The 24556-nt window shown below is 39.3% G+C and overlaps 3 protein-coding genes and 1 long non-coding RNA gene across 5 annotated transcripts in view; 1 reads left to right on the top strand and 3 right to left on the bottom strand.

The window, feature by feature from the left end:
• The window catches only part of LOC145439227 (uncharacterized), a 462343-nt gene that overhangs the window by 254932 nt on the left and 182855 nt on the right, over positions 1-24556 (bottom strand). The window lies entirely within an intron of this gene.
• LOC145447787 (uncharacterized) overlaps positions 1-24556 on the bottom strand; it is a 277603-nt gene that overhangs the window by 57979 nt on the left and 195068 nt on the right. The gene's annotated exons all lie outside the window — the stretch shown is intronic.
• The window catches only part of LOC145437364 (uncharacterized), a 264350-nt gene that overhangs the window by 24938 nt on the left and 214856 nt on the right, over positions 1-24556 (top strand). The gene's annotated exons all lie outside the window — the stretch shown is intronic.
• Positions 3108-10143, bottom strand: LOC145439963 (uncharacterized). The gene is made up of 4 exons (XM_080317635.1): positions 10023-10143; positions 9651-9797; positions 4208-5740; positions 3108-3564 (listed from the first exon to the last, which is right to left on the bottom strand). The coding sequence occupies exons 1-4, from the start codon at positions 10096-10098 to the stop codon at positions 3179-3181; spliced, it is 2142 nt and encodes a 713-aa protein (XP_080173761.1). The 5' UTR covers positions 10099-10143; the 3' UTR covers positions 3108-3178.

Raw genomic sequence — 24556 nt, forward strand, 5'->3', positions numbered from 1 at the left:
AAAAAAGCATGCTTTAAACAAGGACTTTGTTTATATCATGTTTGTTTTAAATTGATTTTTGTTTTAAATGCTACCCTAGTTTTAGTTATAGTTCTAGTTGTCGGTTTTGAAAGTGAATTTTTTAAACTTCAAAAATGATTATATTGGTATTTTCTGTCAATGATCATGAATGACATGATTTTGAACATTTTTGCTCTCAAAATCACGCAATATGCACATTTATTGTTCGACAATAAAGCGTGGCATGAGAGGTAAGGCACAGGACGGGCCAAGCCTCCATTTTACTAGAGCAATAATTGATCGTAAATAGCTTTGAATCTATAACCGATATTAATCGAATGAAATTGTCTCACTGATCCCTAAAATCTAGATATTGATCGACTTCTTGATTCTCAAAATATTCGGCAGTAACGTAACGTTGCGCTATACGCCTACATTTTAGCGGCGGTAGTAAAAAGCTACTTTTAGCAATCAAGAACGTGGATATCGCTATGGCGCAGATTGTAAGTTGAATTTGTAAACGTGCATGTCACTTGCACGGCAGTTCATTTGTCGCAGCAGATCCAGTTGAAAGTAAAGTGGGTCATTTTGATTCACAAATGATTTACGACATTACAGAAATTTCAGACTGCGCTAAGATACTATATTTCATAAGATTTGTTTGAATAACACTGCGCACTTCCGCGTTTTCGATGTACCCTAGTTAACCATGGATGCCAAATGCATATCCACGCAGATCGTGCAGCACACGCAAGGATAGTTCTACTGGCAACCATCCATAGTTCAAGTCGATAGTTCCAAGGTTTCGCCAAACCGGTATGATAACCTCTAGGGTTGGAAAATCTGTTTCCTGATATAGTTTCATCAACTTTACTTCTCAATTCTCAAATTCGTTGCCTGTAACAACGTTTTGCTACAAGCCCATATTTCAACGTCAGTGCAGGCACGTTATCTAACAATCACAATATGGATGGCTAGTTCCTAATTCGGATTGGTCAACGTGAACATCACTTCCAAATGAGTTCATTTCACTCTTGTGATTAGGACAACAATGGTGATTTGAAAATTACATTATCACACATTCACACAGGCCGCGCCATGAATCAACCGATGAATCAACCTAAAACCTAATCCAGCCTTCCAAGCAATATGTCGGGAAAAGCGTATTAGCGGGGGATATTGATTGCCTGTATGTATGACAGCAATTTTGATTTCGAGCCCAATTTAGATTATATTGATTGTTTGCTATAGACTAGAATTATATTGCAGAGAATTCTAAAATGTGAAGAAATGTCTCGCGGCACCCTTGCGAGACGTGAATGGCACACTAATTTGGCGCGACACACCGGTTGAAAACCATTGCTTAGCCGTTCCTTTACACTTTCAATCGACACAAACAGACCGCCTAAATTCGCTGTTACAATTGTTATGCCAAGTGGGCCAACGACTTGGATCGCAAATTCACTGCTGTGTGCGTCGCAACTATTTTCTTCACATTTCGAAAACACTCTGGTTATCAGGTTGTGAGATGTTCTCCTGATAGTGAACTGCCGGTAATGAACGGAATTTGGTACCATCTTTGGCCGTGACAGTTGCGATTCCGATGTGTTTGGTATTAGGCAGTAGGCACACATCAACACTGATTCCGGATAACATGGCGATTTTTTTACAAGTGCGAGTTAATGAAAGAACACTATTTTCAAAACATACTATATTCTGCTGACAAATTAATGTGGCCGCATATTAAATGTGGAGCTGGACAGATTTTCTCACAACTATTTGTCGGTGAATGCTTGACTGTCATTGTCCATTATTGTTCACCCTCTCACTCACATCTGACACCATTACATAATCAAACTGATCGGTTGTATCAAATTTGATCGCGCGAGAAAACATAATCAGCATGGATCAACCAAACCCCCGACTTTCGACGAATCGGTACATTGGTGCTTGTAATGTTATCCTTGGCGATATTACTGAATTGTTTTGGCATAAGTGACGAATAATTCGATACCATGCAGTCGAAAAGGCCCCTTTCTATATATTGTTTCTGGAAGAGTCCAAATCAGAAGAAAAAAATTTTGTGGTAAGCCGGGCCAAAAGTTTAAACTTATTCTGCGGCGCATTAATTCTGGTTCTAAATTTCGGGCAGTAAAGGATATCTTTACTAGAGATGCTAAGCAATATCTCCTCTAAGCTGCGCACGTGCGCAATTGCGCAGTGCTGACACGTCCTCTGAGCACAGAAAATCTAAGCTGCGCACAAAAAATCCGAAGTGATGATCTTTTTTTCAGTCGTTACGCACTGCTGTCAAGGACCGCGTAGTGAGTTGGTGAGTGCGCGCAGACTCGTTAAAACTTAGAGGGAACACTGCTGCTAAGTGAATGTGTAAATAGCATAATAATATTTTCATATCAATTACTGGGTACATGACTGTTTATTCACAACAAAACTCACTGACCATGTAAGAATGCTAACAAACAAGGTTGAAACTGAACAATACAATAATCAGACAGCAATGCCGAAGCTGGAAGTTGGAATCAGCATTCACTCAAGTTTATTAATCAAAGGTTATGTAGACTAAGGGCGAAGGTTACGGAAGCTACTTCATCCAGGTTAATTATGATCGTCTAGTAAAAATCTTTTAATATTGGCTAATAAACTTTGATATTGAATTTCCCAAAAAATGAACATTTGCATAATATCTACTCTGAAGAGTTAATCAAGCCAATGTGACGTCTACCAGCGTCATATATTGCGCACAATTAGCCAGTTTTCGCCGCCCGGCAATTAAATTAGGTCAGTCGTCATACAGGCGTTCGTTGATTGAATCTGAATTAGTCTTTTTGGGATAACAGCTTATGTCTATGGCAAATCACTATTTGAAGTACAGCTAATCTTCGAAGTAATATCTTAAGCCATCGCTGTCGGGTTCGTGATATCGATGAAAATACTCCTGATATACTCATATATCATGTATGTTCATTGTTCATAGTTCACTGAGCAGGTTGCTACTATATCGTTTTCATCAAATATGGTTTCGAAAATTGCTATGGTTCCCGCAATAGGCGGAACCGACGCGTAATTATGACCCGAATGGATTGCTACGAACAGTGCATCGCCGCGAAAAGATGTGAATATTGCACCATATCATATCTGAAGAGGGGAGGTTTCAAAATTAGATATATTCCTGAACTACACATAATATAGCTTTCCTACGAAATGAATCATTTGAAAAAGTATGACTCACTCGTATTCGATTTTCCAGACACTTTGCAATGATGCCCAAAAGCCCGTCGTTGATACTGCAGTTGTATAAATTCAAAGAGCGAAGGCTTTGATTCCTTGCTGCGAGCGATCCAACGATGTGAGCTTCATCGCGATTCAATGAGATTCGAGATGCGTCGATGACGGAAAGATCTTTCATGAGATTGTCGTCGCCCGATTCGTAGATTGCTGTATAGAGTTCCATGCGAACGTATCTGTCGTCTCTTCCAGTTTTATCGTGAAGTTGTGAACGGATCGATTGAGATAAAACTTGTTCCTTCTGTGTTTGATCCGAGACTGTCAATAAACAATATCGTTTTACCGGTATTCGTAATGTTCCTTGCCTAATCGTTTACGTAACAATTGAATAATTCACGCGACTTTGATGCGGCAGGGTTCAGATGGAGTCACTGAGCTCGAATGTCTAGTTCACAATAACAAGAGCATTTCATGCGCATCAATGCGCATGTTCGACTTAGATCGGCTCTAGAATTCATACCCAAGTGTCAGAGGTTTATTTAGGCTCACCCTCCGCAAGCTGTATCTTTCAAAAAGCTTAGAAGTGGGTCGTGCTACAAGTCGGCGGATGCGAAACCAAAAATGCAAAAAATCGGCCTGGTGCAAATGACACCTTTAGTCGACAGACACCATAAATACCCGAAACAAACAAACAAACAATGTAACATAGGGATCAACGATGGGCCCTGGTAGCACTCACTTTCAATGATCTGGGAACTTATGCAGATTTTAGATATATCAGTTTTATTTAGCCGACTGAATGTAAAGACTTATTTACCAGCCGTGTATGAATTTAAGATCTTTCGACTATTTCACCACTTCGATTGTGACAATACCATCAAAGTCAGGATAAACCACAAGCGACCCATAATAATCAATCAGTGCTGTGGCAGAATAGCCGCGGAAAACCATGATTACTCACCGGTATGAAGATCGTTATTAGATTTCATGTAAACGATGCCTGTAACGAATCTTCGAACCACGGACCATCGTTTCTCATGTAGATGTTGGCCATCAAAGCGAGAGAACATTTCGAGCTCCATTTCCGAGATAAAACTAGCTGCCAGAAATTCTTGCATGCTTTGATGACAGAAGAAGAATGTGAAGTCGCCTTCCATCAAGTGACGGCTGAGGATGTTGTTGCCAGGCACCTTCGTCATCAAATCCTGTACTTCGTCCGCGGATATTCCAAACCGATCCAAATCTGCTTTGTAGAACACGACTCGTCCCTCTTTCATGCCTTCAAACGCCATTGCCTTCAATTTGTTGATAATTGAGAGGATTTGCTTACGGTTTCGGATATTTTCCACACTCCGTAACACTAACATGATCCTGCTGTACAGTTCTGTCACGGTAGACGGAGGAGGTCTATCTGGATCAATTCCCATCACCACTGCTATCAAAATCAGGAAAACCGGGACCGATACTAGTTGTAATAATCGCGGTGACATGATTTCAATCTTCTCCCAGAGATGCTTCCCGTTGTCACAGAGGAGACATGTGAACAGTTTATAAGCATCTTGTGGAGTGAGACCATTGAGTGTGATTATTTCTTCAGGGCGTGCTTGCGCCGGTAATTCGGATACTTTGAATTCACGTGATGAGACGATGATCTTGACGTGACGAAGGATCTTGCGGGATAAGATATTGTACATGATGGTCGCAGAGTTCGCTCCCTGATACGGTTTTATATTTCGGAGGCTACACTCCTCAAAATCCCACTTCACTTGATCAAGCCCGTCAAAAACGAGAATTGCTTCAGATTGATTCTCGAGCAGCCATTTGAAAGCTTCATCCTCTTCATACTCAGTTTCAAACAGACCGCCGAATAAAAACTTCGATGATTTTATACAGTCCTCTTCTTTGGTGTTCTTTAATTCGACGTAATGTATCATTTTTTCCTTTGGTTTCGGAGAAGATTGTCTACTTTTTTCATTCCCAGAAGTTCCGAGAACCCTTCGGACAAGTCTACGAAATACATTAGATTTCTTTAACGGGACCGCTTCATACTTTTCCTTCTCGGAGGTAATTCCGAGCGCTTTCCGTGCAATTCTACGCACAAGAGTAGTTTTGCCAGATCCCGCAGAGGCGACGATTGCAGTGTAACCAACTTTATTGTCAGGAGGTAATTTCTCAGACTTTGACAGCCATTCCATTATCTTTTCCATTGTTATCGGTTTACCGTCATTGTCGGATTGACGGTAAAACCCGACTTCCTCTATCAACTGACTTTTAAAAGCTTTCCTTCTAGATTCAAGACCATATTCATCATCTGAAGATTTTTTTTCGCGACGGCCTTTGTAGTAGTCATCTACATTGAACTTTTTCATCTGCGGGAAAACTTCGAAGTCAGGTTCGTGAGGAAATTCATTCTTGAAATCTTCGCGAATTCCATTTGCCGTTTCTTGTCGAGTATGGTCGTTTATAACCTTTATCAATTTCCAGTAATCTACGCCTGCAGAAAAATAAAATTATTGAAACTTTTATCAAGTATTGCGCAAAATTTAAAGGAGTGATTAAAAAAAACATGCTATGAAACTATTTATGGTGTGGTTCTCTTTGTTAGCGATTCTTATCAGTTCAATACACCACAAAATTGCGATACAATGAAAAGATAGGAAGATGTCGAAACCACATGGAGTAGTCTTTGGAGTCAGACAACCACCATGGCCTAGGCCAGGGGTGGACAACCTTTTCGGCTTAAGGGCCACATAAGATTTACGAAGCATTGTGCGCGCCACTTGTACGTTGATGTCCTTTTAGTCGTCCGATAATAGCGGGCCGGATTAGGTAAAGGTAAAATGGACAAAAATAAAAACAACAAAATCGATAACACTTATGTCACAAAAACTCTCTGCACATGTCCGAGCCGCGCGAAGCGCGAATTTTTTCAAACGTCAATAAAAGAATGTTAGTTGCATATATTTTGGTGGGTCTTTCCTGTATACCGCTGGGTTCATTTTACCAGGACATGATTAATCGGCGGTTGGACATATCAATATCGAAGATTTCAGTGAAAGTTGCGTCTATCACTTTGTGCAATGATTTCATCGCTGAAGATCTTTCCGCGCGTGCAGACGCCAAGTCGCATGTCGGACCATACATTCTCGCATAATTGCCGATATAGTTACACTTAATTCCGTAAATTAGGCGTATTTTTTATTTCCGTGAGAAGGTAACACTACTAAAAGCAATAAATCGCACGCAGTGCTGGAAAATATTACCGGTAAGTCAAATTAATTTTATAAATCGTAAATATTCCCCTTTATGGTCATATACGGTGATCTACGAAAATGTTGATGCCCCTGGCTACGCTAATACGTCGGAACTGATATTTTAGTCATGAATGTCCCAATGTCCGTGGTCAGGCTAATCATATTTTCGGCTGCTCTTGCAAGTTCACAATAAATTACCTGGCTAATTTATTTTTTGATATTATAAGTAATTTCAAGAATTGCCTTGCGGGCCACTCAAAACCTTCTCGTGGGTCACGGGTTGGCCGGCCCTGGCCTAGTCGATGTAAACAGGAGTCATGTAAACTGAATGAGAAGTAAAAGTAGTACAGAAAAAAAGCAAGCGAAAACTGGAGTGGCATTTCACTGAAAACGAGATCGATAGATAGTCAGTAACAATATCAGTATCAGTTCTGCTCGATTCGCTCAACAAAGAGCTATGTGATGGATTAGCTGCATCCTAATGATATCTATGGCACAATGGCTTGCAAGCAAGAAGTTCAAAAACCACATCCAAAGACGACAGTGCCTGATCTCTCTCTATATATATAATATATCGCTTGATTTATTCATTTTCGTATCAATCTGACGTCCTTCACTTCGGACGCCCAAGCGAGACCGCTGACAATGACACTTTCATTGGGTTACCTTTTCAGACTATTGATTTTGTTAAAGTCAGGAACGCTGCGTTTTGCTGCAATGCCTTTTGCGGATCTAGGGGGTTTCAGGTGCGTGGTACTTGACTTGTTTTATAGATATGCATGGATTTTCGCGGAAAATTACTTCCGCGTGTTGCGTTACTTTCTTGCTGCTTACCGGCAAAACATGTAAGTTTCAGCGGTCTAGCCAGGCCGTTCGTGAAATAAGAAAGTACCATATATGACAGCTCTGCGCGCATGAGGGGTCGGCGGAATGCTGACTTGTAGTTTCAAATCCAAAGAACATAAAATGGTATTCATGATTGATTGAATAACGAAGAATGAAGCTAAAAAAACAGACACCTTGCAAATCTTAAACTTTTCGAGTATCTAATACCCTAATATATCAAAAAATTATAAATGAAAATCTTTACTGCAACTTTCCAAATGCAATAAAAACTTTCCATAGTAATAATTACACTTTCTTGGCCATTGCCCACTGGTGGGCCACATGAGTAATGTAAGGTACAGTCATTTTTATCGACAGCTATTACTTGATGTCTTCAAATTGACTCATGAATTTTGCTCCCAGTCAATTGGCATTACTGATACGCCGGGTCAAGTCATGTCAAGTCATTTTAGCAACGTGACTCGAGTCAAATCAAATCATACGAAAAAAGGTGACCAGAGTCTGACTTGAGTCAAGTTATGACTCGATGACTCCCAACACTGGAAATAGGCATATCGGCAGCGGCTATTTCCACACATTGAACAGGGCTATGATTCTAGGTAGGATAAGAGGTGGGCCATGGAACATTTTGAAACCCGAAAATGGGCCACGGTCAAAAGAAGGCTGAGAACCCCCGATATAGAGGTTACCAGGGCTGAAACAACAGGGCTGACAAAAATATAGATTACTCGGCAGTAAAGTGTAAAGAAATCCTGCAAATGGTATTATTGTTAATTAGGACAGTGTCATCAAACCTAATCTTGTTGCGCCTACAACAGTATGACGGCCACCTTCAACGGGCCAGAGATCAGGTGTTGCTCAATGTAACCTAAAACAATTACAAGGTTTCTTCCATATTTAAACCTGGTAACACATCCGGACTATTGCGCAAAATTCTCTTATAGCTATCTTCTCACCCACCACTATACTCCAATGAATCTTTGCTGTATACTGACTGCTATTACAAATATCTACCTATCCCTGTAGTAGATCAGTCTTCCTTACCGCGACATGATTCCTGCTGCATGATTTGGTAAGAATACAAAGCGACTTCCGCCGTGTAGTTGTCGTTGTTGTTGCCGACATGGTCGAGTTATCATATTGTGACGTTCCGCCATGACAGCCGGCATAACCTAAGGTTACGGAAGGGTAGTAGGACCAGAGTACACTCTGGTAGGACGACAAGGACGTTCATTCATTGCGTAACAATTGGTCTGTAGATCAATGAAAGCATTGAAGGGGGCGCGAACAAGCGGTCAAGTAAAAAAAATTCGCGCTTGGCGTGTTCATGCGTGATTCTCTATATACAGGCCGAATTTCATATTTTTAATTTTTTCATCAACACTCATAACCTTCCATGCCATCAAACAATCTGTTAAGGTTGCTAGCATCCCGGTTGGATTTTGTGATATGACTATAAGGGGGGCGCGAAATTTTTCACTATCAAAAAGGGGGGCGTGTCTAAAAAAAGGGTGATCGAGAACCACTGCTTTAGAGGATTGGCAATCCGAGACTGGATAAACTACTCCATGTACAAAGTAGCATTTGCAGGGGTTTTCTCTTCGCGATTTCCGCTGATAGCCACAATTTATGTACTTTTGAGACAATCTATTGATGAAGATTGTTGGGAATACGGATGGTGTCCAGTATAGCTTCACTTATTAATACATGCATTGAAGATGAAGAGTAATAGAAGATCGAGGTGAGGATCTTCGCACATGAAAAACTGTCTCAGATTTCTACATGTCGTATAATCACTGATGGCGTGTTGAATGGGAGATATTCACGCCCATGGTCAGATCAGTAGAGGGACAAAAGTTCAATCTAATCATACTTTATAACTATGATTGCGCACCGTATGGAACCTTATGGCGAAAACAGGATCACGTGATCTCGAAACAGCGGTAAACTATGACTTCTTTAGGGTTACGAAGTCCCATGCCGAAGGGCCCATTTAGAAATGTCTCCTACTAAACTGTCGCTTGTAATTATACGACATGTTGAAGTGTCGGGCAATCTGAACCTGAATGAAAAGCAGTTACATACTCCCAATGTTCATGTGAAATACGAAGGTGGGTTGTGGATATAATTGCGCCTAATTTATGCATCAACATAGCCTACTGATACCACAGAAGCCATAACCTCATGACTTCTAGGCCTGAAAAAAATTTCTTAACATATTTTGCAATTCATTGAAAAGGTGCTTTCAGCAGACCATTCTCCTAAATATGCACACCGTATTGAATTAAAGAGCATTATACTCACTTTTAATCCCGGAAGGTGTTTCTCCTTCAACAATTTTAATATTGTAGACGATCTTGTTTGCATTGATTTGATCTCTGGCCACGACGTTAACAGAGCTCTTTGTGAACTTCAGATTGACATTTTCTCCTTCGGCCAAAGTTGCGGATCCTAAGAAAAACACATGATTATTTTTCTGCGTGCCAGGTTCCATGCATAGCCTTATTAGAAAACATTATGAATTCTTTTATTTTCTTCGATATCCTTCGGAATATTATTTGCGCAACGAACAAAATGTAGGGTATTTGAATACCTTGTCAAATGTTTTAGATGGATAATATAATCATGTATTTTAAGTAGTCTGAGCTCAAATACAACAGACATTGGGCTACTCACCGCTTATTCCGGGTGATATTGATGTAGGCTTGACATCAGCGACATCAGAATTGGTATATTTACCCCCTTCTGCCATGGTCTTGATAACGCGGTACTAATTAGCTAGCTTATATGACAATACTGAAAATATAGGGGAGATGTGGTACCGATGGATCACTGGGACCGAAAATACTTTGAAAATTCTCTATGATAATTCCATGATTACACTCCGTGAACTTGTCCACAATTGCTTGCTGGCAAAATCTTTCCTCACATACAAAAAAATTCGACGTGCGCGCGCTATGGGGTCTCTCACAGATGTTTTTTGTTTTTTGGGGTGTAAAGTAAATTTATATCGACATATACATTTTTCTTTGTAACCTTCAACACGAACAAACCAGCAATCATTTTTATTGTGAAGTGCAGGGCTTGTATCAGGCTATATAATGGCACCTATTATTTTTTTCAGTACTTTCATTGAGTGGAATTTTTTTCGATTCATGTATAAAATTCGTAGGGTGGGGACCGATGATACAACAGCCAAATCAAGCAAAATAATCAAGCATACTAATCATAAAACAAATGAAACATGCCTACGTACAGAAAATCTTTATGTAATAATTGCATATTATGTTTTATCGCTATAACGAGGTGTTTGGAAGTCACACTGTCGATTTTCGGGCAATATGTATGTACCCTCAAATTTGAAGTCCGAGCCTAAATCGAAACGTGATTTTATGACAACATTTGAGTTAATATTTATTCTATTTCTTGACGGTTGCGATCAAACATTCTTCTTTGGCTTACTGTAGCTTAGATTATAATACTGAGCAAGAAAAGTTGTCACATCTGAGGTATTTAGGGTATATGTGTCATAGGTCCCAGGGTCGTGTGCCATTGGACCCACCGGGTGGGGACCGATGACACGTTCGAGCAACAAATTTTGAACGTCCATAAATATTTTTTGAAAAAACGGATATTCATGTATATGTGCGCGATAGGTAGAGCTTGTATCATAGTGCTGAGCCAGCAAAAGATCTGCTGTTTTCGGCTGAACATTTTTGGGCCAGCGATCATTTTCCAATTTTTGATCCATCGGTACCACATCTCCCCTATAAGAACATTCTATGTTAGGGGTACCACACTTCCTCTTTTAAGAGGATTTGTCCTCTTTTTTTACTTTTTTGAAAGTGTCCTCGGAGCATTCCCCAATGGACTCTTTCTTTGAGAATTTTGTTTCAATATAAGCCAAAATTTGACTGAGATAGAGTAAATCAGTATTGAAGTAACGAACGCTCCGGCGGCTATTTCGAGAGGTTAGCCGGAAAGTTGGCCTTATTTTAGTCAACCGAACACGAATTGACAAAAAATTACCATTTTTTGAAAATGTGTCCTCTTTTCATATTTCCAAAAATATGGTAACCCTATTCTATATTTATTTTCTGAACAACAGGCTAATATTATCAATCCTGAGCACAGCGGGCTATGGAAGACCTGATGGATATATTGGAGCAATTGTCACCTGTCAACAGTCACATGCTGCTTATGTCGAATAGATATTGCGTTATGACTAGGGCAAGTTTTAGCAACTTTTGCAACTTTTTTACAGCTTCTTAAATACTCAGAAGTTATTTAGTATGGTGTTTTAAGCTGTTTGGAGGATTCTTATGTTACAAGTTTTTGCAACTTTTTTCAATTTTTTATGCAACTTTTAGCATTTTTTTTCGATTTTTCATGCAAATAACTTTTTACTGCAAATAGTTGACACTATGTAAATAGATCACTCGATTATTTCACTGGCGTTTAAATTTGAGGTCCTTTCTGATTTGACGTATATATTTAGGCTAGACCGCCGAAAATTATATTTTCACTGGGTCAATTTTTTCGGGCTATTGATTTTGTTGAACTCGCCTACACTGAATTTTGCTACAGTGCCGTGCATACGGACTGATTCGAGTATCTCATACCCAAATAATTTCGAGGAACTTGTTCATAAATACAACTTTTCAGTGCAAATTTTGTGAAAATAAATGCAACTTTCCACGGATTTGACTGCAACAAAAACGTGCCCTAGTGATGACTATCCGACTGCGGTAAATTATTTCCCAGTTCAACAACGAATTCATATAAATAATCATGTAACTGCTACATTTTCAGAGTCTGCGATTTTAAAACTTCTCTTCGTAGTTTACGGAGTGGAAGTTACGATAAGTGAAATGCAGGTCGTAACGCGACAGTGGTCGGATATAATTGGATTGGAATAATAATTTTTAATATTATCACCTTTGTTCATATGTGTGTGTTGCACAACTTCGTTGGCTACGAGTAAATGTCGACCGGGCTTGGTCAGAAACCATGAGTCATGAATCGCAATTTGAGATGTGAACAAAGAAAGTGAACGATTTTCTGAGATTTTCTGACAAATCTAGAGCAGGCTCATTGTCATGGTGGTGGCAAGATTGTCACAATAGGGAAGAGCATGATAAAAAAAAATTCCAGAAAAGACTAAAATTTCTATACCATACCATAGTTGCATATTTCCATATCCGATACCGATACTTCGTTCCATACCATATACCTTATCCTGCCATGGATGTAGGGTTGCGTTTAAATAAAATGGTTGTTTAAAACAGTGTTTTAAACAGAGTCATTTAAAAATGTGCTTTTGTTAAGTTGTATAATTATGCCACAAGTGTTAAATATGTTCCAAATACATGCTCTATGAGCCTACGGACGAATACCACCCGATATAACTGACGTATACGATATAGAATGGTTGCAACCCGCGAAATAGTCGGTTCAACGGTACGGAATGTATGTTCAGATGACGGGTTGGAAGCCTATTTCGCCAAAGTAGCTATATTTACCCTATATTTTCAACTGCCGATGTAAATACACCATGACGTCACAATTGAATATTCGTGACGTCATTGCTTAAAAAAACACTACAGCAAAAAAACATGTTTTAAACAAGAGCCTTGTTTTAAACATGTTTATTTTAAATTGATTTTTACAAACACAACCGAACCTGTATGCAATAATGAATAAGTATGTACCCACCATTTTCAATTACCCCACCTCCTCCCTTAGATCTACCGGCACATCATGATCACATGGATTGAGAGAGCTGGAAAAAATACACCAATATATGCAATTGCCAATATCATCGACCGAATTCAATCATGAATTCCGGAAAATGTTTACGCGAGCCACGACTAGCTAACCAGGGCCGAAACAGCAACTCGTCAGGCCTCTCCAAAAAAAACGTTGATATCGGGCCCCCATAGGATGATAAATCAAACATTCATCCACCCCCATAATGATACACCTATTCCCCGCTACTTGTAAGCATGACTTATTCAACTCATTTCACTGCGTCAGTTTATCTAACCCAGGGTTGATCAATTATTTTTATCCGCGGGCCAAATGAGAAGCAGAAAATGCTTTGGCGGGAGGAGTCGTGTAGCCGTGTTTTCCAGCGAATTGATTTTATTTTTAAATTGAAAGCTGTTGATTACACTGTTATTGGATGCTGCTCAGTGGATATGTCTGTGTTGAAATTAGGGAATGAGAAAGTGACGGTTAATTACCAAAAAGGAATATTTATTAGTTACATACTGAAGAATTAAATGACTGTCTCGAATGAAACTCGCATGATGCGCTAATACCAAGCTACTCCAGGAAATGCCGGACAACACTGACAACTTATAAAAGTAGTCTTGCTGTGCAGAGCAGCAAAGCGAGGATTACACCTCACTTTCTCAGCGATTGTCCGTTTTTGGCATGATGAAGATTAGCGATATAAATGGCATTCGCTCGTTATCAGGGATAAAAAAGAAACGATTGAGGATTCCAAATATACCACTACTGACAGCATTGTATTGTAACTCGTCCTCTATAAACTAGTTTTCAACCCTGGAGCTACTACACAGCTACATTGTGGAAATGTTCGGATCCATGAATACCGTTACCGACAGAAGTTGAAATAGTTAGTAATAAATACTTTGACGCAAATAATTATATTTCATGAAGACGGTAAATGTCGAGCATGTTCAAGTTCATGTTCATAGGCGATAACCATCCGTCGTCAGTGTTAAATCCTCAGTTTTGAAAGTAACCATAAGGAACACGTCGGTGACATTGTCGCTGCATTATTCTGAGAAGGCAAAAATTGCGCACTCAATTCGGAACTTTCAGGAAAAATGGATCGAATAATAGTTATATATTCACAGAGGCGGAATCGCTTCATGTAAAATGCATGGAGAATATAATAGCTACACGAAGAATATAATTCAGTTTTATTTGGTCCCACTGCTGTTTACCTTACTTTGACCCGAAAAGCCCCGCAGCCCCAGAGAAACTCGAATGATGAGTTGGTTGGTGATATAAAAATAATAGAGCCCGTGTTGTTAACAATATCTTGTGTCGGGGCCAACGACGCATCACGATCAAAACAACGGGAGCACAGAATATTCCAACTTGTATCGTCATCAGAGCCACTGCTTGAGTGGTTTATAACAGTAGTCAATCGGCTGATCATCGTATTTGTGCCAATTCCATTTGTTGCGAATGAATATGTTGCTCGAGCAGAGCCCATAATTTTCGTGATATAATGTATAATACTATTCTGCTTGGCGTTTAAGGCATTCCCGTAAAAACAAAGGTACGGATTTGGAGGTAATCTGTAATCATTGTCTAGTACGGCCCGCGAGCGATCAAAACTTTTGAATCCGGCCCGTGACCCAAGTTGAGTTTAACACCTCTGGTTCAACCTCGCTGACAATAATTTATCGCTAGAATAGCCATTAAGACGCACCGAGACCTGTTGAGTACGGCTGGAACAGGGTTCTAAACAGGTCACAAGGCTCCGACTTACACGTCAATCTCACTTTCACAATTTTAACTCAAGTCAGGTAGATCACAAAGACAAAGCCGAGTTAGTCCGAGTGTACAACTGACATTCTATTTGGGGTCGCATAAAGTGTACAATGTACAATTGTACATATTTGAATTTCTCACGTCGTGTATACAGTTGTGATATCATTAGTCAATAATGTATGTTGCTCTAATACTCGATTTTATTCCTAATACTCGATTCAGAATGGCATTAGTCAGGTGCACGATTTCGATCACCCTTAATATTCAGTTAAATAGGAATCATCCATAACACTAGCAAATGTATCATGAGCAATATTCTCTATAAGCTGCGTGCGTGGGCGGCCGCGCTCAGAAAAACGTGTGCTGCGCACAAGTAAGCCCAGGGTTGTAATGACTCGAGTCATGACTCGACTCGAGTCAGACTCGAGTCACGATTTTTTTGTGACTTGACTTGACTCGAGTCATTTTCTTATAATTGGAAAATGACTCGACTCGACTCGAGTCAATATTTGGATTGACTCGACTTGTACTCGAGTCATTACGCATGACTCGACTCAAGTCATTGACTCGGCTTATTTTATATGACTTGAAGGTGAAGAAATTTGGGAATTACAATGGTTAGATCAACGCATGTGACGAATTCTGTCGAAATCGCTATTTGTCACCACTGCTTTCGTTGCACTCGTCTGATATCAGATATGCCGCCGTAAAAACAAAAGACAATGGTACATAGTAGCAAAGAGCAATGCAGAGTACAAAATAATCCCCTGGTGAAGAGGTAATAGTACTCAAGACTTTTCAATTATACAAGCAAACAATCGGAGCAAAGTCCAATTAGAGCCAATGAAATGACTCAGATGGCCGAGTAGCCTACTTGGAAGAGACTGATGAGCTCATGTGTAGATTTGAAGGCGATCATTATTTGTATTTTGGGCAACTAGAATGGATGAGTATCTAATGCTCTTCACTGTGGTTCAAAATTGCTTTTCAATTCCTGCATCTAATGCACCAGTGGAACGGGTATCCAGTAGATGTGGATTATTCTAAGGCCATGCCGCCTCAACATATATGAGAATCTCCTTTCCACTTTAGTATTTTGTAAGTGTAACTCATTGATTTGATCTGCTGCTGTCTGTATAAACACACAATACCCTCCGTCCATTTGACGTTTTGTTAGATATGTGCATTTTGCACGTGAGTAATAATGAATAGCTAATGTTGTGTGATGTTTGTACAATAGGGCCGATGAAAAATAACTTCTTTTTTATTCTACATGGTGGCTACTTGATAAAATTGTTACGTTGCATAAAAAGAACACTGAATCTGGCTTAATTTTAAATAGTGGAATCAATGATATGAGAAGAGAAAATATTGGATTTGAAAATACATGGAGTATTTTTAGTGAGAAATGATTTCATATAATATAATTACATACTAGTAGTAAGTCGACTATTTTTTCATATTCAAAATATTCCACTCTAATAACTTCGCTTCTTCTAGTTGGAATTGAGCCAAATTTGCTATGAATCATACTTTTACACAATCTAACAATATCATGAGGTAGCCGGTAAAATTCGAAAGTCTCTTGTATTTTCAGTATATTCAGAATATTTTCTCTTAGCATTGCTTTCTACTGGTTGGAATTGAGCCAAATTTAAGTTCTTTCAGATAATCTAACAATTTTAAGAAGTAGCCTCCTTTTTAAGCTTCTGCCCTGATTTTTGAGAATCTTTGGTAAATGTAGGGAAAATTCGACTAAGATAACAGTAAATCAGAACTAAAGTAACGCTCCGGCGACTACTTCGGGAGCTGAGCAGGAAAGTTGACATTTTTCTGGTCAACCACCTGATTTAATGTGAAAGCAAAACCGTACCTCTACATAAACGTTTATTTGTTGATTCTCTACCAGCTTGTATCTAGACGTGAATTCGTAGGTTCTCTATCAGATAGTGTGTAGACGTGAATTCGTGAATTCTCTATAAGCTATTTGTGAGCGGTCGTCGATGTGCTAGTAATATAAACTGATTGCTTGCATTTGTGATATATCAGACTGACAGATATTGGATTTAAAGTTCTAAGATTAGTAAAGTTATCGTATTGGCGGCCTGTCTCGTCTATCTGTAGCATCGGTAAATGAGGCCAGGAACTGTCCGTTATCTGCCTTAATAAACATGTGCCAACACTCAGATAGGGACAAAATAAGCATGTTTGGCAAGCAAGGAATTCGATATCATCCAAGCAGGATTGAAAACATAAGTTGAACATGACTACAATACTGTGACTTGGACTCGACTCGAGTCATAACACTATGACTCGGACTTGACCCTTAAAACGGTGACTTGGACTCGGACTCGAGTCGGTGATGAATTGAAAATGACTCGACTCGACTCGAGTCAAAACCACAAAAGTCAGATTGACTCGTGACTCGGAACCATGTGACTTGGTTACAACCCTGAGTAAGCCGAAGTAGTGATATTTTTTGTCGTTACGCACTATTGTCCAAGGGACCGCGCAGTGAGTTGGTAAGTGCGCGCAGACTCGTAGAAAATTACAGGGAACATGGAACATGAGTATCATTGATGCTCTCGGGAGTGGTCTTTGTATGCGAAAAACTAAGTCTGGTTTATGCACAATGCGCATCATCTCCCCAGAAAATAAAACAACGGCAAAAGAAAATACACAAAATCAGCCCAGTGAACATAAAATAATAAAAAAAATCAAGGTTAAAAACCTGAATTAAATAGCATTGATTTAAATCAGCCTTTTTTAAACCAGAAACCTACCTCTGACTTGGTTTTAGTGTGCCTTCGCACATATTAGTTTATTTTCATACATTGGCCTGAAATCCAGGGGCAGGTATACTCATTGTACGACAAACCAGTTACAAAATGTTAATGCAGGGCTGGGCCAACTACGGACCGCATGCCAAAAATCGCGCATGTGTTAAGTGGAATCGCTCTCTGCATGTACAGAAGTATTCAGAAGTATATTTTGTCGAGAGCTTATTTGAAGCTAACATGGTAATAACGCTGTCAGCACAGTGTATCCTGGAGTTGAACCAAAAGTAGAAGCAGCTAATCTAATAACAGATCACTGCTTACATTCTAATCTCCATCCTGTTCTAAAGATCGAGACAACTGACTATCATCCCTAATTTTGAAAATTGAGCAGCTTATGAAATTAGTCGCGTGTGAGATATCATCAAATCAATGGTTGGTTTGTTTTAAATAAACATGCCTTTCGACTTAGTCACAAGGAGAGCCAAATATGATCTGCGATACACCGGTTTACCAATTCTCACTAATCTAAATAACATGCTTCAGGATGTATTTTTGAAAATATTTATCAGGCCATATTTGCCAAGGGAAATGTTTGATAGCAGTGGAAGTAGTTGAATATCACAAACACTTTAGTAGTTCAGAAATGCCGGTAAAAAAACCTAATTGGATATCCTAAAAAAGTCCAAGTACTTCATTGCCGGCCTATTGTGGTCAGACCTGATATTTGCGTACTATTGATATTAGGACATGCTTCCAGGGTTGTAACCAAGTCACATGGTTCCGAGTCACGAGTCAATCATACTTTTGTGGTTTTGACTCGAGTCGAGTCGAGTCATTTTCAATTCATCACAGACTCGAGTCCGAGTCCAAGTCACCGTTTAAAGGGTCAAGTCCGAGTCATGGTGTTATGACTCGAGTCGAGTCCAAGTCACAGTATTGAAGTCATGTTCAACTTATGTTTTCAATCCTGCTTAGGTGATATCGAATTCCTTGTTTGCGAAACATGCTCATTTTGTCCCTATCAGAGTCTTGACACGTGTTTATTTAGGCAGATAACGGACAGGTCCTGGCCTCATTTACCGATGCTAAATAAAACTTTACTAATCTTAGAACTTAAAAATCAAATATCTCTCTTGTCAGTCTGATACATCACCAATACAAGCATTCAGTTTTTATTATGAGCACATCGACGATAGCTCACGAATAGCTGATAGAGAACCAACGAATTCACGTCTACATACTATCTGATAGAGAACCAACAAATTCACGTCAAGATACTAGTTGATAGAGAATCAATAGATGCATGTTTATGTAGAGGTATTTACAACAGGCCAGCATGCTGTACAAGCGTGCATGCAACTATGTGCATTGTGCAGTGACAACAGAACAGATACCTATTGATTATACTAAAGGTTTTCCCAATTGCATTACAGACTACATCGCAGTTACAGCATTGGATAAATAATTGTACAATGGGGCTGTTCAAAAACATTTTTTCAAATTTTCCGGCTACTTCTTAAAATTGCTAGATTGCCTAAAAAATCAAATTTGGCTCAATTCCAACCTGTAGAAAGCAATGCTATGAAAGAAAATTTTAGACTAATTACAAATAGAGATTTTAGAATTTTACCGGCTATCTCATGATATAGTTACATTGTGTAAAAATATGATTCATAGCAAATTTGACTCAATTCCAACTAGAAAAAGTGAAGTTATTAGAGTAGAATGTTTTGGTAGGCTTACCATATTTTGGAAATCAAAAAAGAGGACACTTTTTCAGAAATTTGCAACTGGCAAATCCGGAGTCAAATTCTCATCACTTCCGCTCAGAGCTAAAAAAAAAAAGGTCATATTTTCGCTCAGAGCTAAAATCACCGTTTTTCACTCCGAAATACCCGCCGGAGCTTCACTTCAGTGCTAATATGCGGCATATCACTCGCAATTTGCTCTAAATCTGCCTAAATTTTCAAAAAAGAGGACAAAATCTCAAAAAAGAGGACAAAAGGGCGTCCTCCGAGGACACTTTCAAAAAAGTCAAAAAAGAGGACAAATCCTCTTAAAAGAGGACGCATGGTAAGCCTAGTTTTGGATATGAAAAAATAGTCGGCTTACTATTATGTAATTATATTATATGAAAGAATTTCTCACTAAAATACTCCATTTATTTTAAAATCCAAAATATTCTCCTCTCACATCATTGATTCCACTTTTTTCAAATTAAGCCAGATTCAGTGTTCCTTTTATGCAACATAACAATTTTATCAAGTAACCACCCAGTAAAATAAAAAAGAAGTTATTTTAGAACAGCCATATTGTACAAACATCACACAACATTAGCCATTCATTATTATACTCACGTGCACAATGCACATACCTAACAAAACGTCAAATGGACGAGGGGCATTATGTGTTTTCACAGACAGCAGATCAAATCAATTTGTTACACCTCAAAAATACTAATGTGGAAAGGAGATCCTCAGATATGTTAAAGCGGCATGGTCGTAGAATGAATCCACATCTACTGAATACACGTTCCACTAGTGCACTAGATGCAGGAATTGACAAGCATTTTTGAACCACACTGAAGAGCATTGAATACTCATTCTTTCTAGTCGCCCAAAAATGCAAAGAATCATCGCCTTCAAATCTACACATGAGCTTATCAGTCTCTTGATCATCTGAGTCATTTCATTGGCTCTAATTGAACTTTGCTTCAATTGTTTGCTTGTATAATTGAAAAGTCTTGAGTACTTTAATTGCGGAGGATCTATTACCTCTTCATCACTGGACGATTTTGTACAATGCATCATTGCTACTATGTATCATTTTCTGTTGTTTTTACGGTGGCATATCTGATATGAGACAAGTGCAACGAAAGCAGTGGTGACAAATAGCGATGTCGGCAGAATTCGTCGGATGCGTTGATCTGGCCATTACGATTCGCAAATTTCTTCATCTTCAAGTCATATAAAATAAGCCGAGTCAATGACTTGGGTCGAGTCATGCGTAATGACTCGAGTACAAGTCGAGTCAAGCCAAATATTGACTCGAGTCGAGTCGAGTCATTTTCCCATTCCGAGAAAATGACTCGAGTCAAGTCGAGTCATAAAAAAGTCGTGACTCGAGTCTGACTCGAGTCGAGTCATGACTCGAGTCATTACAACCCTGCATGCTTCGGTATTGATATCTACGCATCAAAAAGAGCTTAAGAATAATTCAAAACTCGTATCTGCGCAGTATTGAGGGCCGGGTATTCTACGGAACTGATTGTGCCCGGTGAAAGCTGGTATATACGCTCTATTTGGGGTCAGACATGCATCGGCGTGGACATATGTGCACGAAAAACAGTGCCACCGATGCCTCATACCAAGCTTTAGATTCTCGCAACAATTGTATCCGGACATGGACCGGAGCTGATATGTGAACTTCAAAATAGCCCTGACATGGCACGCACTCGATATCGTCGCACTGAATGGACTCATACATGCTTCAAACGTGATATCCCCGCGCTATCCACCTTGCAAACAATGCGCGATCCGAGATAACTTTTAAATGACATTTATACACGCAGACGCAGTTACTATTACTTCCGATTTTTTTTTCTAGATTGCGATTAAAATTACTTGAAGATGCTGCAATCGTCGAAATCGCTTGCAATTATAAATATGATTACCCCATGTCTGCTCCAAATGCATTTTGTCATTTTTCGCCAGCAACAAGATAAAACATGACCAAACATCAACAAAGGATTATTTCAACAACTATTCTATTCAGCAAATTCAATTGCAACACATTGTAAAATGAGTAGCTAGATGGAACTCTATTGAACGACTCCATCAATCAACTCGGGATAAAAGTTGAAACAATAAATAGATTAGTTAATTCGATATGGCGCGTCACTTCGTGCCTCCAGATCATTGAATCAGCATCCCCTACCCACATGATTCGGTTTATCGCTTAGTGTGACATGAAGTATGACGTGCTGAAAATTCCATGCATCAACACTTCTGCGCGTGACTGAAATCGTAGTTGTTTCCGGAATAATCTGTTAGAGGCAGTCATTTTGCAGCATAGAGATTTGCGCAGCGTTCCTTTATGCGTGTGACAAATGCGCGCGATTCGGCAGCGAAGTCAAATCGGTTAGTTTCATAAATAAAATTAATTGGAAAGCAAGTAACGGTTACCATTCTTGACGAAATGGTTTTATTAAGCAACATGTTCTATTACCGCTTACAAACTAGCTTCAATGCTATGTGCATTCCATTGATAGTTCAAGCATCATCATAATATTTCAGTCGACTGATGAAACATCTTGGTGCAAAGCTCTATAACAGTAATTCGCAAACTTTTTTTAAACACGCTCATTGATAGTGGTAATTATCGCGCCCCTAGTATCACATTATAAAACTATTATCAAGAGCAACAAGAATATTTGCGTTCATAATGCATACTTTGATGGCATTTGAGGTTATGACTGTTGAGAGACCTTCCAAATATGAAATTCAGACTATACCCAGGCCAATTACCAGTTGGAGCGTGGCCAATGGTTGAAGTGAATCTCGGTGGACGAGAAAAAAATATATCGTTGAATAATTTGTCAAGAATAATCATGTCCTGTCCACGTATCACGTAGCATATACATACTTTAGAAATTTTGGTGTCAAATGCCTTTTATTTCCTCACTTGGGCTATAGGCTCAATCAAAAACCATAATTTCTAAAGATCCAAAATCATTTCACACATGTCATCAAAAGCATGTCACACATGGCGTATAACATGACCTGATAAGAAAATAATTTATTTCTTCATAACGTTGTCTCCTACTACGCACTCTGCACAGATGGCTCACAGACAGACCATAAAAACATTAGCTAACACATACACGCAAGTTACTCCTAATTCGTGGTCATTCCGATCGTTAGGTTCGATGTATGGATGGTACGAAGCCATCATGGCATATGAAATCGTACTATAATTCGGATTATTGACATTGTTTAAACATGGAAGTTTCCGCACCCATTAAACTCACTCTGAGTTCGAGAAACTCCGCTTTACTCAGGCGGCTTACCGCCAGGGCTTTGGAGCCGGAGCCGGAGCCCGGAGTCGGAACCCCGGAGCCATGCATTTTCACCGGAGCTGGAGCCGGAGCCGGAGCCGGAGCTCTACATAAAATTCAGCCAGAGCCGGAGCCGGAGCTGGAGCCCACGATTTGAGGAGTAGCTCAGGCTCCGACGTTTTTCATAATATGCTAATATATATGCAACAACCACATCTGCTGATTTATCATAATTGAACAGCAGGCCTGAATTTTAATGCTGTGTACAGCAATGGCATAGAGTAAAGTGCGTTCTAGTGCAACTATGATGTTATCGACCAGCATTGACAAGTATTCATTATAACGTCACAAGCCGGAACGGCGGCACCTATGTCTTCGTTGCTACATCGGATGTAACTGTCGGTTGACAAACTCTAGATTACTATAGATAACTAACCTATGTGTAGATCAGTAATCTATATAGACCAGAAATGGCCACCTTGTTCGGCTAAAGGGGCACATGAAATTGACGAACGAGTGCGCGGTCCACTAGCCGCGCTAAGCGGGTAAAATTTTCAAAGTTTATATATAAACTAGGTCAATAATATTATTACTTGAGTATATTGCGGGTCTACTGTATACCGCCCGCTAGGCCCAATTTGCAAGGACACGACTATTCGGCGTCTGGCCACATCGATATCGAAGGTCTCCGATAACATGCGACTATGATTTTGCGCCTACATTTCATCGTCGACGATCTTTATGCGAGCGCAAACGCGAAAAGACTTTCTCCCGTAATTGCGAATAGACTCAATCGGGTAAATTGGGCGTTTTTTTCATTTTCGATAGGGGGTAGGCTACCAAGCAAGAAATCGTGTGACAATTAAACACGCGAAGCGTGAAGAAAAATTTCGCCACTATTTTAGTTTATTGTAATGTACGACGATTTACTCAAAATGTGACTGTACCATGGATCTGCCAATGCGTCGGAACTGATATTTTAGTCATCAACATCCCAAGTGTCGCAGCCATACTTGTAATTTTTGGTTGGCATTGCAAGTTCACAATCTGAGCAATTTATTTTCGATAATAAGTAGTATTATACACGGTAACGAGGCGCGCCCCAATCAGCGTCGAGTATTTGATCACGTGACATCTGTTAGCCAATCAGAATGCAGAACGAAGTGGGTGTGGTTCCAATACGAGAGAGGTTTTGGTTGTGCGAGAGATGCCATAGTTCCAGTCCAGTAACGCTGAGATATTTATTACGTCATGTTTGCGTAAGTTGATTACCTTCAATATGATTGCGTATTGCAGTTGAAGCATGTACAGTATTGATTACGTCATATGCGCAGTTGATTACTTTAGTTATTTCGAGAGCGTCTTTGCTTAGTTCCAGTAATGCTGAGATATGATTACGTCATGATTGCGTCTAGTTCCAGTCCAATAACACTGAGAAATATTTACGTCATTATGATTGCGTATTACAGTTGAAGCATGTTCAGTAATGATTACGTCATATGCGTAGTTGATTACTTTAGTAACGCTGAGATATGATTACGTCAATATTGCGTTGATCGCCTTTGTTATTGCAGTTGAAGCAAGTGCAAGGCAGTATACAACGTGTAATATTTATTACATGATTATTCGCTGTACGCTGTAGATTGAATATGTGTAATAATATAAAAATTGGCTAAAATTGTGAATATCTAATCATTGTGAAAATAGCAATTATCTCATGTTGTTGATGAAAATGATCAGCTTACGTTGTTATAAGCTCCTAAGCATGATTTAAATATGTTTTAAATATTTCATTTTTTAAATAATATTACTTTGCTTCTAACTTTGGAATAATAATTATT

The sequence above is a fragment of the Botryllus schlosseri genome, chromosome 1 (assembly GCF_051294905.1).
Source record: "Botryllus schlosseri isolate E-star chromosome 1, Bs_hap1, whole genome shotgun sequence".
Lineage (NCBI taxonomy): Eukaryota > Metazoa > Chordata > Ascidiacea > Stolidobranchia > Styelidae > Botryllus > Botryllus schlosseri.

Bases quoted from the DNA above. Each gene is read 5' to 3' on its own strand.
- LOC145439963 (XM_080317635.1), bottom strand. From the start codon at position 10,098: ATGGCAGAAGGGGGTAAATATACCAATTCTGATGTCGCTGATGTCAAG. The intron at 9,798-10,022 runs GTGAGTAGCCCA...TGTTTTTCTTAG, and splicing joins AATATCACCCGGAATAAGCG to GATCCGCAACTTTGGCCGAA. The intron at 5,741-9,650 runs GTGAGTATAATG...ATTTTTCTGCAG, and splicing joins AACACCTTCCGGGATTAAAA to GCGTAGATTACTGGAAATTG.